Below are 16691 nucleotides of genomic sequence, written 5' to 3'. Positions count from 1 at the left end.
ATAGATGCTCAAATGTATGTCGCCAGTACTATGATCTGAATACATTTGCCAATGTTGTGTTGACATTCAACATTTGTAGAATTTAGTGAGCTGCAGTGAAACTACAAATCCCCTTCCACTAATTACACAATGACACATGCTTACACACAACCAGAACCTACCCATGTGCCTGATAGCACAGATATGATACATTTCCACCACATAGATTAACCATTTTTGCTCATATATGCAATCTCAGAAAACTTTAGCTATGAAGAACTTCGAAAGTAGGAAGTTGATATATGCTCCTACTGAAATAATTTAACTAAAAACATACATATCATGTTGTAAGAATTGCTTGGTATTCACCTTGTACACAACCTACAGAATGATACCACACTTTATATCTTCTTGTTGTCTCAATGGCTAAGCAGAGTAATAACAGTATTTCTACCCAACTTTCTCAGATTATCACAACATATTTTAAAGAAAATACAATTTGTTTTTCTAACAAAAAAAAAGAAGCAAACACCATCCAAACAGGCCTTGAAGGTTCAATAGTACTGACTGGCCGACATGTCAGCCTCAGTCTTTAGGCATCATCAGATGGGGATATGGAGGAGCACATGGTGAGTACACCACTCTCCCAGCCATCGTCAATTTCCGTGAGCAGCTTTTGTAGACACATAAAATAAAATAACAGGTTTCTAGAGTACAATTTTTTTCATGTAGTGCCAAACATTTTCAGCAAACAATCTTTTTAGGTGCCAGATAAATCTGTACACCCGCCACTCTTCGAAGATTTTAACGATTTGTTATGTTCATTGATTTAGGAATAGTGATTAATTCTTATTTTGGCTTTTGGCACAAATAAATGACAACTGTAGACAATTTCACGTGTACCTACATCAACATATATGCTCTGTAGGCCAGCCTGAAGTCAATGGTACAGGGTATGTCCAAATACCAGTTATTAGTGTTTCTTCCCATTTCATTCCCTTGGAACATGGGAAGCATGACTGTTTGAACGCCTCTGCATGTGCTGTAATTAATCTAATCTTTCCCTCACTATACCTATGTGATTGATACATAAAGGGTTATAATATATTCGCATAGTCATCATTCAAAGTCGGTTCTCGATACTTTGTTAGTAATCTTTCTTAGGATAGTTTATGTCTGTCTTTAAATGCTGCAGTTCAGCTTCTTCAGCATCTCTGTGATATTTTCACAAAGCTCAAACAAACCTGGGTCCATTTGTGCTGCCCTTCTCTGTATACTTTCAATATCCCCTGTTAGCCCTTTCTGGGACAGATCACACACACTTGAACAATATGCTAGAACCAATCACATGACTGATTTGTAAGCAATTTCCTTTGTAGACTGATTGCACTTCCCCAGTATTCTACCAATAAACTGGAGTCTACCCTCTGCTTTTGCACCGACTGAGCCACCTCATGTCCCTACAAAGGGTTATACCCAGGTATTTGTATAGCTCGCCTCATTGGTATTATAGTAATAGGATAGTACACTTTTTCGTGTTGAAGTGCACAGTGTTATGTTTCTGATCATTTAAAGCAAGTTGTCAGTTATTACATGCCTTTGAAATCTTATCACGATCTGGCTGAAAATTTACACAGCTTCTTTCAGACAGTACTTCATTATGGATGACTGCATCATCTGCAAAAAGTCTGAAGTTACTGTTAATATTGTATGCAAGGTCATTAATATATGCTATGAACAGCAAGAGCCTAACACACTTCCCTGGGGCACATCTGAAGTTATTACTACATGTAACGACGACTCTCCATCCAAAATAACATGCTGCATCCTCCCTACCAAAATTCCTCAATCCTGTCGCAAAGTTCAATTAATACTCCATATGAATGTACTTTTGATAACAAGCACAGGTGTGGTACTGAGTCAGATGCTTTTCGAAAATCAATAAATACTGCATCTACCTGACTGCCTTGATCCAAAGATTTTAGTATGTCATGTGAGAAAAGAATGAGTTGGGTTTCACATGACTGATATTTTCGGAATCCTTACTGGCTGGCATGGAGGAAGTAATTCTGTTCGAGATACCTCATCATGTTTGGGCTCAGAGTATGTTCTAAGATCCTAAACCAAATGGATGTCAAGGATGCTGGACTGTAACTTTGTGGATTACTTCTACTGTCATCTTATAGATGGACGTGACCTGTGCTTTCTTCAAATTACTAGGCACCATGTTTTGTTTGAGGCGTCTGTGACAGATTTTAGTTAGAAGGGGGGCTAACTTAGCGTAAATTCGGTGTAGAATCTGACAGGGATTCCATTGGGCCCTCGAGCTTTACTCAAGTATAACGATTTCAGTGGTTTATCAGCACCGCTGACACTCGTACTTACTTCCCTCATCTTTTCAATGTTATGAGGACCAAATTGGGACAGTTCTCCTGGGTTTTTCTTTGAAATGGAAAATCTGAAAACAGAGTTAAGCATTTCAGATTTTGCTTTGCTACCCTCAGTTTCAGTTCCTGTTTCCTTCGCTAGGGACTGGACAGTAACTTTTGTGCCACTAACAGCCTTTACATACAACCAGAATTGCTTTGGGGTTTGTGAAATATCATTTGACAACAATGCCCGGCAATTCCTGCCCATCAGTACGTGAGGTCTGCCTGGTCTCGGTTTATCTATGTTTATTCCTTCATAGCTCCACATCAGAGTCACAGCATCGATATTCGACGTGGGCAGCTGACAGAACATTTGACAATATTCTGCTGCGGCAGTCATTGAAAGCCTCACGCATTGATCTCTTGACAGACAAATTGCGTTTTATTCAGCAATTCTCTAGCTACAGCTCAATGATTTGTTTTACATCTATGACACAGTAGTCTCTATTTCTTTAGCTGTTTCTTTACCGTAACTGTATACTGCAGACATTGTTTCCCATTATGAACTGTTCTACTGGGTACATATCTGTCCAGTGCATGCTCAACTATTCTTTTAAACTTGAGCCAGCATTCCTCTACATACTGCTGCCCTGTGCATAAACTTTCAGTTCCTCATTGAGATACGACACTACTAATTTTTTTATCTACTTTACTGAATACACACACAGATATATATATATATATATATATATATATATATATATATATATATATGCTTGTTTCAGTTATTCTTTGTACTCTGTTAGTCATTTACTGCCACAACCATATCAAGTTCACTGATGTGGACATCCTCAAAGAGGTCAGGTCTATTTGTTGCCGTTAGAAACAATATATTGTCATCATGAGTGAGGTTCCTAACTGTCTGTTCTAGTTAGTTTTCAGAGAAGGCAACGGGACCGATGACCTTACCTCCTCCCCCAAATTAACCAACAAACGACTTTAATTTTTTTCCTAGCAGATATGCAGCGCTGATTCCAAGAATGTTAGAACGACCTCCGTGGTAGGTTCCTTCTTCCGCATTGATTGACTTTGACCACAGCAACAGATGACTGTAGAGTTTAGTAGTTCGTGTCATGCGTTTGTACGGTACTATGTTGCGTTTTATGTGTAATATGTAAGTGATTTGATGGTGGAGACAGGAAATCACGGAAAGACGCATATTGAGTGTGGTACTAAGTCAATACTTAATTTTTATTATCATTACAGCTAACTGCCTCGAATGAAGTAGTTTGCCAATGCCTTGTAATGATGCTATAGTAACTGTTCGTATAGTTATTATATCGGTTTAATTTCATTTATTGGGCACATTCGAATGATAAGTTTGTTCTATATTTAATTCTTGCATCATCTTTGGCGCCTCTGGTTATGGTTTGAGATAGCCGTAGAATTTCGTAAGTAATTATTTCAGGTTATGTGTATCAGAACCAAACACTTATTTTCAGTGTGCTTATGTTTCCGCATTGCGAGCAGGAGGTGACTAGTGTTTAGACAAACATATTAGTGCACATTACATACCTGTGCTGCTCGGCATTTACGAAAAATACCAGATCGACGTGTTGGTATGTAATAAGCTTGCTGTTTTCGTTCTGTCCGATAAAATTGCTAAATGTTTCCCGTGATTTAGCAAAAGAACCGCCAGAAATTTTGATGTGTTGTCTGTAATTACCGGAAAAGTGTCTATATGTGGCGGTTAGAGAAAGTGCAGGTCAATGTGAAATACTTGGTGATTGACGAAAAAAGGCCCTCATGAAGTTCACACGCCCGCTGCTTTCATATTGTTATATTTACTTGTGTTGTGCATGCGAAGTTCGGTAACAATATTTGTGAAGGAAGGAACAGGGACAGTAAGAGTTCACTGTAATCTGTAGTTCGCCCGGGTTGTAGCGCAAACAGTTATACTGCCGATACATCAGATTCGTTAGCACACGTTAATACAGAGTATCAGGGATTGGTTATCTTGGTATGAAAGTGAATGCTGTAGAGGGAATTCATTGTGTTGCGTTTTCCATGAATTTTCAATGTGCCTATGTGCTCCATAGTTTAGTAAGTAGTGTTAACTGTTGTTTGTAGTAATGTGCACGTTTCAATCTATGGAAGGATATGGGAAATGTAATTGACTCTGTAAGGCCTAATGGGTATGTGTAATTGCCATCGACAAAAGTATCCCAAAACCACAGAACATTGTCATGTGTACGCTTATGAGAAAGTAATTTCACCAAGTCTTGTTAGAGGAATTTAATCGGTGTTAAATCTTGACAGTCGATCATTTATTTTTCCATGCAACGTTCAGGCAGCAGTGTGTGTTTTTTAGTGACTGGGTAAAGATTGCAGCATTGCGCTATATTGAGTTGATAATGTTCAATATAAATGACTGTATAAGGAAACAGTTGTTAAAAATACATACTAAACTGACTGAAAAAGAAGAAAGTTCTGTCTGTATGGGTGGATTTTCATGTTCTGCTTTTCTGCATACCATGAGCATATATGGGTTTATAGATTGATTGAAAGTGCAGCCAGTATGATTGAGAAATAATTCTTTTCTGTCCTTGCATACGTGCTAAGAACCTAATTATAAACCTCTTACATTATTCTATATTTTAAGGAATTTGCAGGATACATTGACAGGCTTAGATATAGCTCGAGACTCATTTAATCTTTTATTCTTCATACATAAAATTGTCTACAGTAACTTTTGCTTTCTTGTTTTTCAGTGGATTAGGAGAGCACTCATGGACTCCAAGGGAACTAGTTGGCTGAAAAAAGAGAAGAATGAAGTATATGCTGAACCAGGCTCCTTGGTAAATAGCTTCTTGTATTTTTTACCATTGTTTCATTAATTTCTTTGTGCAATGTGGTGTGTAAACAAGCAGATTACCTTCCCTGTTGTTCGTCAGATGAAATATTTGGTACTGGCTGTTGGTTTTGATTCTTGACTAAATGAAGTTGTGACTCTTGGCTGTGCAACATATTTGCAATGGATTGGTGTCTTGTAGTATATAATGCTGCTCTCCAATATTTAATTTGTTTTAAAATTTCTGTAGCTTATTGTTAGTGTGATGTTGGTGTGCCAGTAGTTAATGATCACAGTTTTGTTGCCTACTAGGAAATTGTCACATGTTCTTGAACTATTGTGGTGTTTGCAATCACTTGTTACAAATTAATTTTCTACTTTGAGATTTATTTTGGTGTGTTGTTAATGTCTAGATTTGTTCCTTTCTTAGAAAGGTATTATTAATGGATATGATAAAGTAATATATGAGTAGGACTCTACTTGCTAGAGTGCAGATGATTCAGCTGCTACTGTAGATCAGTTGTATGGCTTGCTGGATGAATTGATCAGATGCTCTATTTGTGGTCAGTTTTTAAGTCTACCATAGTTGCTTTCTCAGACAATAGGGATATATATATATGTGGATTTATTGCAAAGACAATATGTGGCAGTCTATTTGTCATGGTGCCTGATGGAGAAATCTAAACTCATGACGTACAATATTGTTTTCCTGGTGTATTATTTTTGCTATTGCTCATCTAATTGTTTTTATGCACTTAATGTTCTTGTTAGCAATATTATTGTTCTTGATCAGTTTTTGATTTGGGGGTAGGTATTCAGAATCTATTAAATATAGGGAAGTGGTAGATGACAAAGAGCTGTTGTTGAAATCCTTTGAGGAGCTTAAATACTATTAAATGAAAGAGTAGTTGGTAGTGTAATTTACAACCCTAAGAAGGAAATGGTGGTAATGCTGATACTAAAAGAGTGAAGGAGTGTTACAGTTATAACTGCAAAATGTTTGCAATGCTCTTTAACCAGTAGATTTTCACATGACCACTCTAAATATTTGGTAACACATAAATTACTTAAATGTTAGTATAATCACAGTTAAACTGTGTGGGCTCAAATATGACACTTCTGTAACACACAACATATGCCTACAGATTTGGTGCTCACAAAAGTAATAATTATAGCAGAATGTCACTGTCAGCTTCTGACAAATTAAAACATGCTAAAGCTACTGTTAGAGCTCACTTCTTGATTCAGTATTTCTGAGATCAGCAGGATTTGAAGTTCCCAGTGTGTGGCCATCAACATTCTACGGATAATTCTCTCGTCATCGAACTTGTTTTGAAAATATATTGTTCATTTCTTTCTTCATCAAAGTGCTGTAATTAATTTGTGTTTTTGTAGCTGGATCAAAACACTTGTGACCCTGTAAAGATGTCTTTGCTCTGAATCATTCATCTTGAAAGTTTATCTAGAAGCAGTGAAAACACAAATGTATACCCATGCTAGACAATGTCACGCTATGAAAGTAGCCTTGACAGGTTTTTGTTAGTGTCAACTGCCAAAGTCTGGGTCAGGTAGGACCTTCCTCTCCCTCCCCCCCCCCCCCCCCCTGAAGGAAGAAAACCTTTGTACTTTCAATGTCTCACTTACCTTTCTTTCTATGAACTTGGTGTGTGTAGTGTCTTGCTCATATTCAGGATGTTCATTCTTCTAGTTGTACTGTGGATCTAGCATTGATCTCAAAATGTAAGCAGTTGGTAAAGGCAAGTCATCGTAGATTTAGCACACATGCCTTTGGTGTTCCTGTCTCCTTATCACTTCTTTTTGGAACAACTACAGAAGTGATGACTACAATGCACTTTCATATCATGAATACATCTAATGCAAGCAGAAATCTGTTGGTGTGATTGGTGGCGTAAAGAGGTGCTGTGGGGTGGGAAGTGAGGTACAGGGTAGGAGAGGAGGTGATGCTGTGCTGCCTGTGGGATTGGTCAAGGACATAGGGTGACAGAATAGGGCTTCTAGGTGCAGTGTTGGGAGGCTGTGTGGGGGGGGGGGGGGGGGAGTTGTGGGGTAGGTGTGTGCACTGGTCAGTGCTAGAATGAGAGCAGGGTAGGGAATAGGTGGGGACAGAGCATACAGACTAGTGAACATTGACGCTATGGGGGGATATGGGGATGAGTGATATGTTGTAGGAAGAGTTTCCATTTTGTACAATTTAGGAAATTGCTATCACCCTCTATGATCACATCCCCCAACACACATGACTTTGTCACTGAACAGTACCTTCCCCAGTGTCTGACGGTCTCCTAACATACAGCCCATTCCTGGTCGTCATGTCCAACTACATTCTCACACACAATTACTTCTCTATTGAAGGGATTGCCTACAAACAAATCTGCAGTACATCAAAGGCCAACTGTATGTCACCATGTTCTGCAAATTTATTCATAGGCCACCTCGAGGATTCCTTACTAACCACCCAGAATCACAAACCGTTCACCAGATCAAGATTCGTTGATGACATTTTTGTGATCTTATTGATTTGTTTATTGAACTTGATCTGATTAAGTCCATCAGACCCTCTATTAAATTGGACCATGGTTTCCCTTTTTATATCATATTTTTCTGAAACTAAGTTTTAATATGGCAAATAGTATTAAATGATTTGAGTGTCTGAAGTAGCAGTGTCAGTGAATAATTCTGTGAACTAAAAGTTAATACTGGCAGTACTTCTACTACTGCAGTTGCTACCACGAGTGGTTCTGGTAGTGGTGGTGATAAAAGAATTTGTAGGTGTGCAAAGTAGACTTTTTCTGATGCAGAGTGTTACGGGGAAAGGAAATGTAAGGAGACTCTACCAACTAAGAATATTGGGAAAAAATGTGGTTTGAAGGAAATGCTAAGGGTCACACTGAGGCGTGCACAGCCTATAATTTCCTTTACAGCCTTTTCCCAGAAACGGAATTCCCATGCCTTGTCTTGTCAGTCACAAATACAGAAGCATCAGATTCCACCCATCTGCTTTGACCCATGACGTCACAAATATGGTGGAAACGGCCATACACTAAGACTCCAATATGGCGCCTATGATGTCATTACATAAGCATGACCACTAACATGAAAATACAATTAAAAGCCAACACACATGTTCCACATAAACCTAAGGAAACTAACGGGACAAGTGTGGGAAATTGGGGTTTTTTGGGTGGGGACAAAGTAAATACAAACAAATTTAGACACACACCACCATACTAAACGACAAAAAAACGACGGCACAAAACTACTCAAATGCCACTAAACACAATATACAGTGGAATCGGACACTTGGCTTGATCTACGTAGCTCAACAGCAGCTCCCGATCCCACAAATTGGAATCTAACATTTCCCTTCACCTGTTATCCTTAAGACACCTCCACATATAGCCATCCCTGATAAGAGATGCCAGAAGTTTAGTAAGCCACATTTCTTCACAACACACTGAACACTTCAAGACTTCATCCAAAAATCCGAATAGTTGAAGAAATTTTATTGTCCCCCATCTTCGCTGACAACCGATAACTGTTGACCCTGCCAGTCACATCCATACCTACCAAAGACATAAAAAAAGCAGTTTACCAAAATTCACACACACCAATCAAAAAAAAGTAACATTGACATAACAAAACCAAAATTGTTAACTCCCTGAAAAATATTCCGCTGAAAGCACAGTCACTACCAATACCACACACATGCAATGCTACAACGCAAATGAACATCATACGCCACGTAACACGCTACCCATAAACACACCACCAGAGAGAACCACCAACCGCAACAGTACACCACCTATAAACACGCCACACATGCAAACTAAACCAAAAACATCACCTAACACTCAACACATGAACACATTACCAGAGACCACCACCGATCACATCAAACCACCCACAAATACGCCACTCTCACAAACTAAATTCCACACCGCCATGATGTCACATACCACAATAGCCTTAAGTCACGGGTAGAAGCCGACGAGTGGGATCGGACGCTTTGGTCGACCCCCATCTCCCACATACTCCTAAAGTAGCACTCCCCTTGCAAGTCAGTACTACCCATGACTGAAGCAACTGCATCACATTTTCTGCCGGGATTTACCCTACCTCTCATGCCTTGAAATGAGGAATAATCTCTCCACCCTTCCCACAGTTGTGTTTTGTCTCCAATTGAACTGATGAAATATTCTTGCCCATCGCTACTCCAGCCCTGCTTCCAACCTCTTGCCTCATGTCTCATATCCTGAAACAGAGCTACATGCAAGACATGCATGTTTCCTGCAGCCCTGTCAGACATCTCCAACACAAAGGCAGGGCTACCTGTGAAAGCAACCTTGTGATTTGCAACTACCTGCCTGCAGCCACTGTGCTGTATCCTACATAGTCATGACAACTAAATTGCTCTGTCTGCAGGAGTGACCACTGCCAAAGTGTGGCCAAGAAAGCTGGACCACCCACTTGCTGAAAGTGCCCCCAGCATGATGTGGTTCACTTCAGTAACTGCTTCACAGCTGGCTCCAACTGGATTCTATCTTCTAACACAACATATTATTTCCTGTAACCCCTCTAGACTCAGCCTATGCTAGTCCATGTCCTCTACCCATATCCCCTTTCCCTCCTCTCACTTCATCCCCCCCCCCCCCCCCCCCCCACACACACACACTCTTCTTTCCTCCCAGTGCAATTACTATTTTCCCTTTCTCAATTTCTCTCCTCCCCTTCCCCTCCCACAGTACAGCTTCCCAAAACTACCTTTAGCAACTCGTACTGTCTCTGCCACATCCTTGCATGCTATCACAGAGAACACATTATCTTCCCCCCACCTCTCCTCCCACTTTTACACTGCTATCCCTCTCTCGCTACCCCGTGCCTCCTCATATCAGGAGATGGTCATTCCCAGTTCCTGGAGACAGTGGCCATGCGTGTGTTTGTTGTGTTCCTGTGAATGTGTTCTCTATTTTAGCAGGGGGCTTTGTCCAGAACCTCAATTTTTTAACACTGTTTCATTGTATTTGTCTGCAAGTCAGTATAGAAAGTAAACATGCCAAATTTCATGTTAATGGGAAAGTGAACTGGAAAAAAACACACCAACCAAATCTGCAAGAAAAGTCTTCAAGATTGTTCTATCTCGAGTGTAAACTGAGAGGAGTGTTTGGTTCAGACATGTTTTAATTCCCCTGATGTCAGTAACATAAAAAAGGTCCATGTCATATGCTAGGTGAAACATTGAGTGCCGTCTGTATTTTGTTTACCAGGCTTAGAATACTAATAGTTTTTGATATCTCTATGACTCTGCTGTTGGCATCAGGGAGAATGTTAAAGAATGTGTTCCCAGAAAGCAGTTTACAAACAAGATACTGTAAGTAATGCAAAAATCCACATCCCAAGTCATAGGCTAGCAAGAACAGGAAACTCTCAGTAAGTGAATGGCCGCAATAATTTTACTTATTATTCCCTCCCTGCTTCATCCACATCATTTTAATATTTCAAAATAAAACTGTATGATTGGCTGATAGAAAATGCATGTTGCAATTAGTTGTATGATATGGGTATTGTTGATTTTAATATTAAAGATTCTAGTTGTACCCACTGATTTCATTACACTACTGTTTTGTTGTATGATGCGCATTTCGTATAAAATAGTTAATGATAAGTAAATAAAGATTATGGAAGTAGGAAATACGATTGAAAACAGCAGCATAGGAAAATGAAGTGCAAGATGCTAATAAATTTTCAGATATGTTGCCACTGATCATTCATATAACTTTTCGATCATTACCATTGAAATGCACCTTACTGACTGTCACTGAGAAGGCCACTCTCTGAAAAGAATGAGTCATTTATTCTTTAAAAGTGTCATAGACTTACAATATGTGATACTTTTTTTGTAATATATCTAAAATTGTCTTCTTAAAAGAACTCCTTGCAGATATTTTTTTACTATTCACCACAGGTTCAGTTACACACATCTACCATGAAAGTAAAAGAAGAATTGGATGAGCAAGTGAACCAACAGGTAAGTCTAGAATTTGTGTGACTGTATGAAATTAAGCAGTGTTATGTTATGGCTCAGTTTTGGTGAATATAATATAGATTGGCTTGATGCACTTGTCCATGGTAGTCTACCCTCTATAAACCTCTTAATCTCTGATGACTGTCACCTACTACATCCACCGAGCGAGGTGGCGCAGTGGTTAGACACTGGACTCGCATTCGGGAGGATGACGGTTCAATCCCGCGTCCAGCCATCCTGATTTAGGTTTTCCGTGATTTCCCTAAATCGCTCCAGGCAAATGCCGGGATGGTTCCTCTGAAAGGGCACGGCCGACTTCCTTCCCCATCCCTCCCTAATCCTATGAGACCGTTGACTGCGCTGTCTGGTCTCCTTCCCCAAAAACCAACCAACCAACCTACTACATCCATTCGAACTTGCTTCTTGTCTTCATGCCATAGTCTCCCTCTACACTTTTTACCCTTACATATCCCTCCATTACCAAACTGACTATCCCTAGATGCCTCAGAATTTGTGCTATTAACAGGTCCCTTGTGTTGGTGAAATTGGTCCCTATGTTCCTCCCTCATTTGTTTCGTCTACCCATCAAATCTTCAGCATTCTTCTGTAGCACATTCCAGATGCTTCCATTCTCATCTTGTCTGAATTGCCTATCATTTATGTTTGACGTCCATACAGGGCTGCACTGCAAATATCTTCAGAAAATACTTCCTAACACTTAAAATTTTATTAGATGAGAACAGTCCTCTTTATTAGGCACATGTTCCTTGATATTCCTAGTCTTCACTTTATTTCTTTCTTACTTCAGCCATTGTCAGTTACTTTGGTGCCCAAATAGCGAAAGTTGTCTGCTGCTTTTAGTGTCTCATTTTCTAGTTGAAACTCAACATCGACTGATCTATTTCAGCTAGATTCTATTGCATTTATTGATGTTTGTCGTACAATCTCTTCTAGCAATACTATACAATTTTACTCTTCCAGCTTTTACCTCCCACACATCCCTTCGTTGACAATTTCAAGATGCTGGTTTTGTTGATAGAATTACATTGTCATTGGTAAACACACAGTTTCCTTTACCTTCCAGATTTCCTTCATGTCTTCCTTGTACAGAGTGCATATCAGATGTAGGCTACAAGCCTGTCACATTTCCTACTCAATGCTTCCCTTTCATGTCTTTCAGCTCTTACAACTGGAGTCTGGTTTCTGTGAAAGTTGCAAACAAACTTGGGCTTCCTGTCTATTTATTCTGCTGCTGTCTAAATTCCAAAGAGTGCAGTCAACTCCACATTCTCAAAAGCATTTCAGTAAATCTGCAAAAACTGTAAATACAATTTTGTCTTTCTTTAACTCGTCTAAGGTAAGCCATAGTATCAGTTTTGCCTTGTTACATGTTCCTGGTACCCAAAGTGATGTTATGTAAGGTTAACCCTCTAAAAGATTTTCCATTCTTGCAAGCATGATATATTGATCTGATGGTCTGGTCTGATAGTATTCACACCTGTTAGCACCTGCCTTTCTTCGAATTTGAATTATTACATTCTGGTCGATGTATAACTTTGTCAGCTATCTCGTATCCTGCACAAAAGTGGAATAATTTTGTCATGGATGGCTTTCCCAAGTATCCCAATAATTCTGAGGGAGTGTCATCAACTGCAATGGCCTTGTTAAGACTTTGCTCTTTCAGTGTTGTGTCAAATTCTGGCCATATCATATCATCTCCAGCCTTGTCTACAACTACTTCCTTTCCCCTTTCTGGAGCAAGTTTGTTCCTGTTTGCCTTACAACCATTCTTGTTTAGCCATATTGGGCCGAACGTATGGACTATATAGATTATACCGATTCCTTTCTTGTAAATAATTGGTCACATGTGCGGTTTATTGAAAAGTATTTCGAATCTTTCCAGGCCAAGAAGTGTGTTGTTCGTGCATTTACTGAGTGCCGTCTAAAGTACAATGGCTGGGTGGGCCGGGTCGTCCGCTGGTATAATGAGGCCTTTCGGTCCAAAGCGGTAAGAAAGAAGCAATTATATTTATACGGGGACACAAATATTGGCAAGTCCACACTTACCGAAAAAGTCATTTCCAGGAAGCAACACGTGTACATGCCATTTTGTTCCGAATTCGGATTTGGTGGCTATGATGGCCGCATACATAATGTTATTTTGTTTGAGGAGTTTGATTGGATGCGCTGGCGCCCGTTTGCTTCTATATTGAAACGCATTGTTGAAGGTAGGCCTGTCACGGTTAATGTGAAGAATAAACCTGGCATGACTATAAAGCACAGGGGCCTTGTTATATTTGTGTCGAACGAATTCAATATCGGAGATGAAGCATTAATTTCACGTCTCCATGTTGTTCATGCGGATTGTCATATCCTTCATTGTATGAATGTTAAGCAGGAGATGGCGTCGGACAGTTCGGACGTGGATGAGGAGGCGGAAGCCATATATGTATCGTCGGATGAGGATGAAGACCCGGTATCGCCGTGTGCGCCTGAGGCGTTGGATACGCCGTCGCCGCCCAACTCTGACTAGGCCGTATTTTGGTCGAATGTGTAAATGGTGTACACACAGGCCGATGGATGTAGATTTGAGTATGGCAAGATGGGGACCCAAGAGAAATTTGTCTGTTTTAATAGCCACATGTTTGTATTTTCTCTTCTCATCAGTTAAATTCAGCATCTCATGAGTTGTTAACGTGTTCATACTAGGCCTTACTTTTTACCTATGTTTCCTCCTGCCTTCACTGTTTCATCTCAAATCTGCCTATTCATCACCCAGTGTATAATTACCCTCTATTTATAACTTGTTGCCTAATGCTCATTTTCAAAATATCAGTGATTTTTGGTTCATTCAACTTACCCAAATCTCATGTACTTAAATTCTACTTTTACCATTTCAACAGCATTACTCTGCAGTTAATAAAAACCACTCTAGCCAGAGTCCACATCTATCACTGGAAATGTTTTGTAGTTTACAATCCTGTTTTGGAATCTTTGTTTTTGACATTACATAATCTGCTTGAAACCTTTTGGTTTCTCCACGTTATTCCACATACACAAGCTTCTTTCATGATACTTGAAACAAGTATTTGCAGTGACTAATTCATGCAATGTGCAAAATTCTACCAGGCGCCTTCCCCCTTTGTCATTTATGCCATTGGATGTTCTCGTAACTATTGTGCATCCTGTTCCTACTACTGAATTTCATTACCTTCTAGAATCGGCTCTCATCTTCTTTAGCTATTGAATAATTACTCATCAAACTTTTTCCTGTTCCATTCTTCTGCTGGTCTGGTTGCCATACAAATTTCTACCACTGTTGTATTTCCTTCATGTGTATTTCAGCTATGGTAATTCATTGACATTGCTGTTAATAGCGTACTCATGTTCCTATTTTCTTGCTCATTACTAGGGCTCCCCTGCGTGACTCCTATTTGATTTTTTGTAGATAATCCTGTACTAACCTGATCAGAAGTCTTGTCCTTTCTGCCACTGCACTTCAGCTCTTACTACAACTGAATACAACCTATCAATGTTTACTTTTTAAAGTCTCTAACCTCCCTAGGCTGTTGTCGTCGTCGTCAGTTCAGAGACTGGTTTCGTGCAGCTCTCCATACTACCCTATCCTCTGCAAGCTTCATCTCAAAGTACGTACTGCACTCTACATCTTTCTGAATCTGCTCAGTGTATTCATCTCTTGGTCTGTCTCTGACTTTTACCCTCCACACAGCCCTCCTATACTAAATGGGGGATCCATTGATGCCTCAGAACATGTCCTACCAACAGATACCTTCTTCTAGTCAAGTTGTGCCACAAATTCCTCATCTCCCCGGTTCTATTCAGTACCTCCTCATTAGTTACATGATCTACCTATCTAATCTTCACCATTCTTCCGTAGCACCACATTTCAAAAGCTTCTATTCTCTTACACAACGCGCGCGCGCGCACGCGCACACACACACACACACACACACACACACACACACACACACACACACACACACACACACACATGCAGGGAGCTGCCAAGCTGTGCTCTCAGCTCTCTGAGACTGCGTGCGAGTGAGTGTCTACTGCTGACAAAGGCCTTAATGGCCAAAAGCCTTAATTGTGTGAATCTTCTTATTGTGCCTATCGTGACTCAACATCACTGCTGTATCATGAGTAGTGACTTTCCTTCTCTGGTATTGTTACATTCCATCCTGGATTTTCCATTGTTTGATGTTTGCTTCTATTCTCTTCTTGTTTAAACTGTTTGTCATCCATGTTGTCCACTTCCATACAAGACTACACTCCAAACAAATACTTACAGAAAAGAATTCCCAACAGTTAAATCTATACTCAATGTTAACAAATTTGTCTTCTCGAGAAAAGCTTTACTTGCCATTGCCACCCTACATTTTATATCCTGTGTACATTGACCATCATCAGTTATTTTGCTCCCCAAATAGGAAAACTCATATACTACTTTGTGTCTCATTTCCTAATATAAATCTCTCGGCATCACTGATTTATTTGGCTACATTCCATTACCTTCATTTTCCTTTTGTTGATGTTCATCTTACATTCTCCTTTCAAGACACTGTTCCTTCTGTTTACCTGTTCTTCCAGGTGCTTCACTGTCTCTGACATAATTAAAATGTCGTCGGCAAACCTCAAAGTCCTTATTTCTTCTCCACGGATTTTAATTTCTGCTCCGAAATTTCTTTTGTTTTCCTCACTGCTTGCTCAGTATACAGATTCAATACCATCAGGGATAGGCTACAACCCTGTCTCACACCCTTCCCAACTGCTCTTTCCCTTTCATGCCCCTCGACTCTTTATATCTGCCATCTGGTTACTGTACAAATTGTAAATAGCCTTTCGTTCCCTGTGTTTGATCCCTGCAACATTCAGAATTTGAGAGAGAGTAATCAAGTTAACATTGTCAAAAGGATTCTTCAAGTCTGCAAATGCTACAAATATAGGTTTGTCTTTCCTTAATCTGTGTTGTAAGACAAGTTGTAGGGTTAGTATTGCCTCATGTTTTCAAATATTTCTATGGAATCCAAACTGATTTTTCCCAAGGTCAGCTTCTACCAGTTTTTCCATTCATCTGTAATGTATTCGTGTTAGTATTTTGCACCCACGACTTACCAAACTAATAGTTTGGTTATTTTCACGTCTGTCAACACCTTCTTTCTTTGTGATTGGAAATTATATTCTTCTTGATGTCTGAGGGTATTTCACTTATCTCCTACATCCTACTCACCACATGGTAGAGGTCTGTCAGGGCTGGCCTTTCGAAGGCTATCAGTTGTTGTAATGGAATGTTGTATACTTTCAGGGCCTTGTTTCGACTCAGGTCTCTCACTGCTTTGTCAAATTTGTCATGCAGTATCATTTCTCCCATTTCATCTTCATCTACATCCTGTTCTATTTCCATGATATTGCCCTCCAGTATATCACC

General features: G+C 39.7%; 1 protein-coding gene across 9 annotated transcripts in view; it reads left to right on the top strand.

Moving 5' to 3' along the window:
- The first annotated feature begins 3444 nt into the window (after nucleotides 1–3444).
- LOC126426871 (zinc finger protein 99-like) overlaps nucleotides 3445–16691 on the top strand; it is a 172144-nt gene continuing 158897 nt past the window's right edge. For 6 of the 9 annotated variants that reach the window (XR_007576450.1, XR_007576449.1, XM_050088915.1 and 3 more), the window contains exons 1-3: nucleotides 3445–3577; nucleotides 5120–5206; nucleotides 11183–11245. Coding sequence is in view for 5 of the 9 variants with exons in the window: in XM_050088915.1 (XP_049944872.1) it covers nucleotides 5138–5206; nucleotides 11183–11245 (132 nt within the window). In the remaining 4 variants the exon portion in view is untranslated. Of the gene's footprint in view, nucleotides 3578–5119; nucleotides 5207–11182; nucleotides 11246–16691 lie in introns of those variants that run through there. The other 3 variants (XM_050088913.1, XM_050088912.1, XM_050088910.1) reach the window with 2 other exon arrangements.

Source organism: Schistocerca serialis, chromosome 11 (assembly GCF_023864345.2).
Source record: "Schistocerca serialis cubense isolate TAMUIC-IGC-003099 chromosome 11, iqSchSeri2.2, whole genome shotgun sequence".
In the NCBI taxonomy this organism is placed as follows: Eukaryota; Metazoa; Arthropoda; class Insecta; order Orthoptera; family Acrididae; genus Schistocerca; species Schistocerca serialis.
The sequence above is the reverse complement of the archived record's forward strand: the minus strand, read 5'-3'. Positions and strand labels throughout refer to the sequence as shown.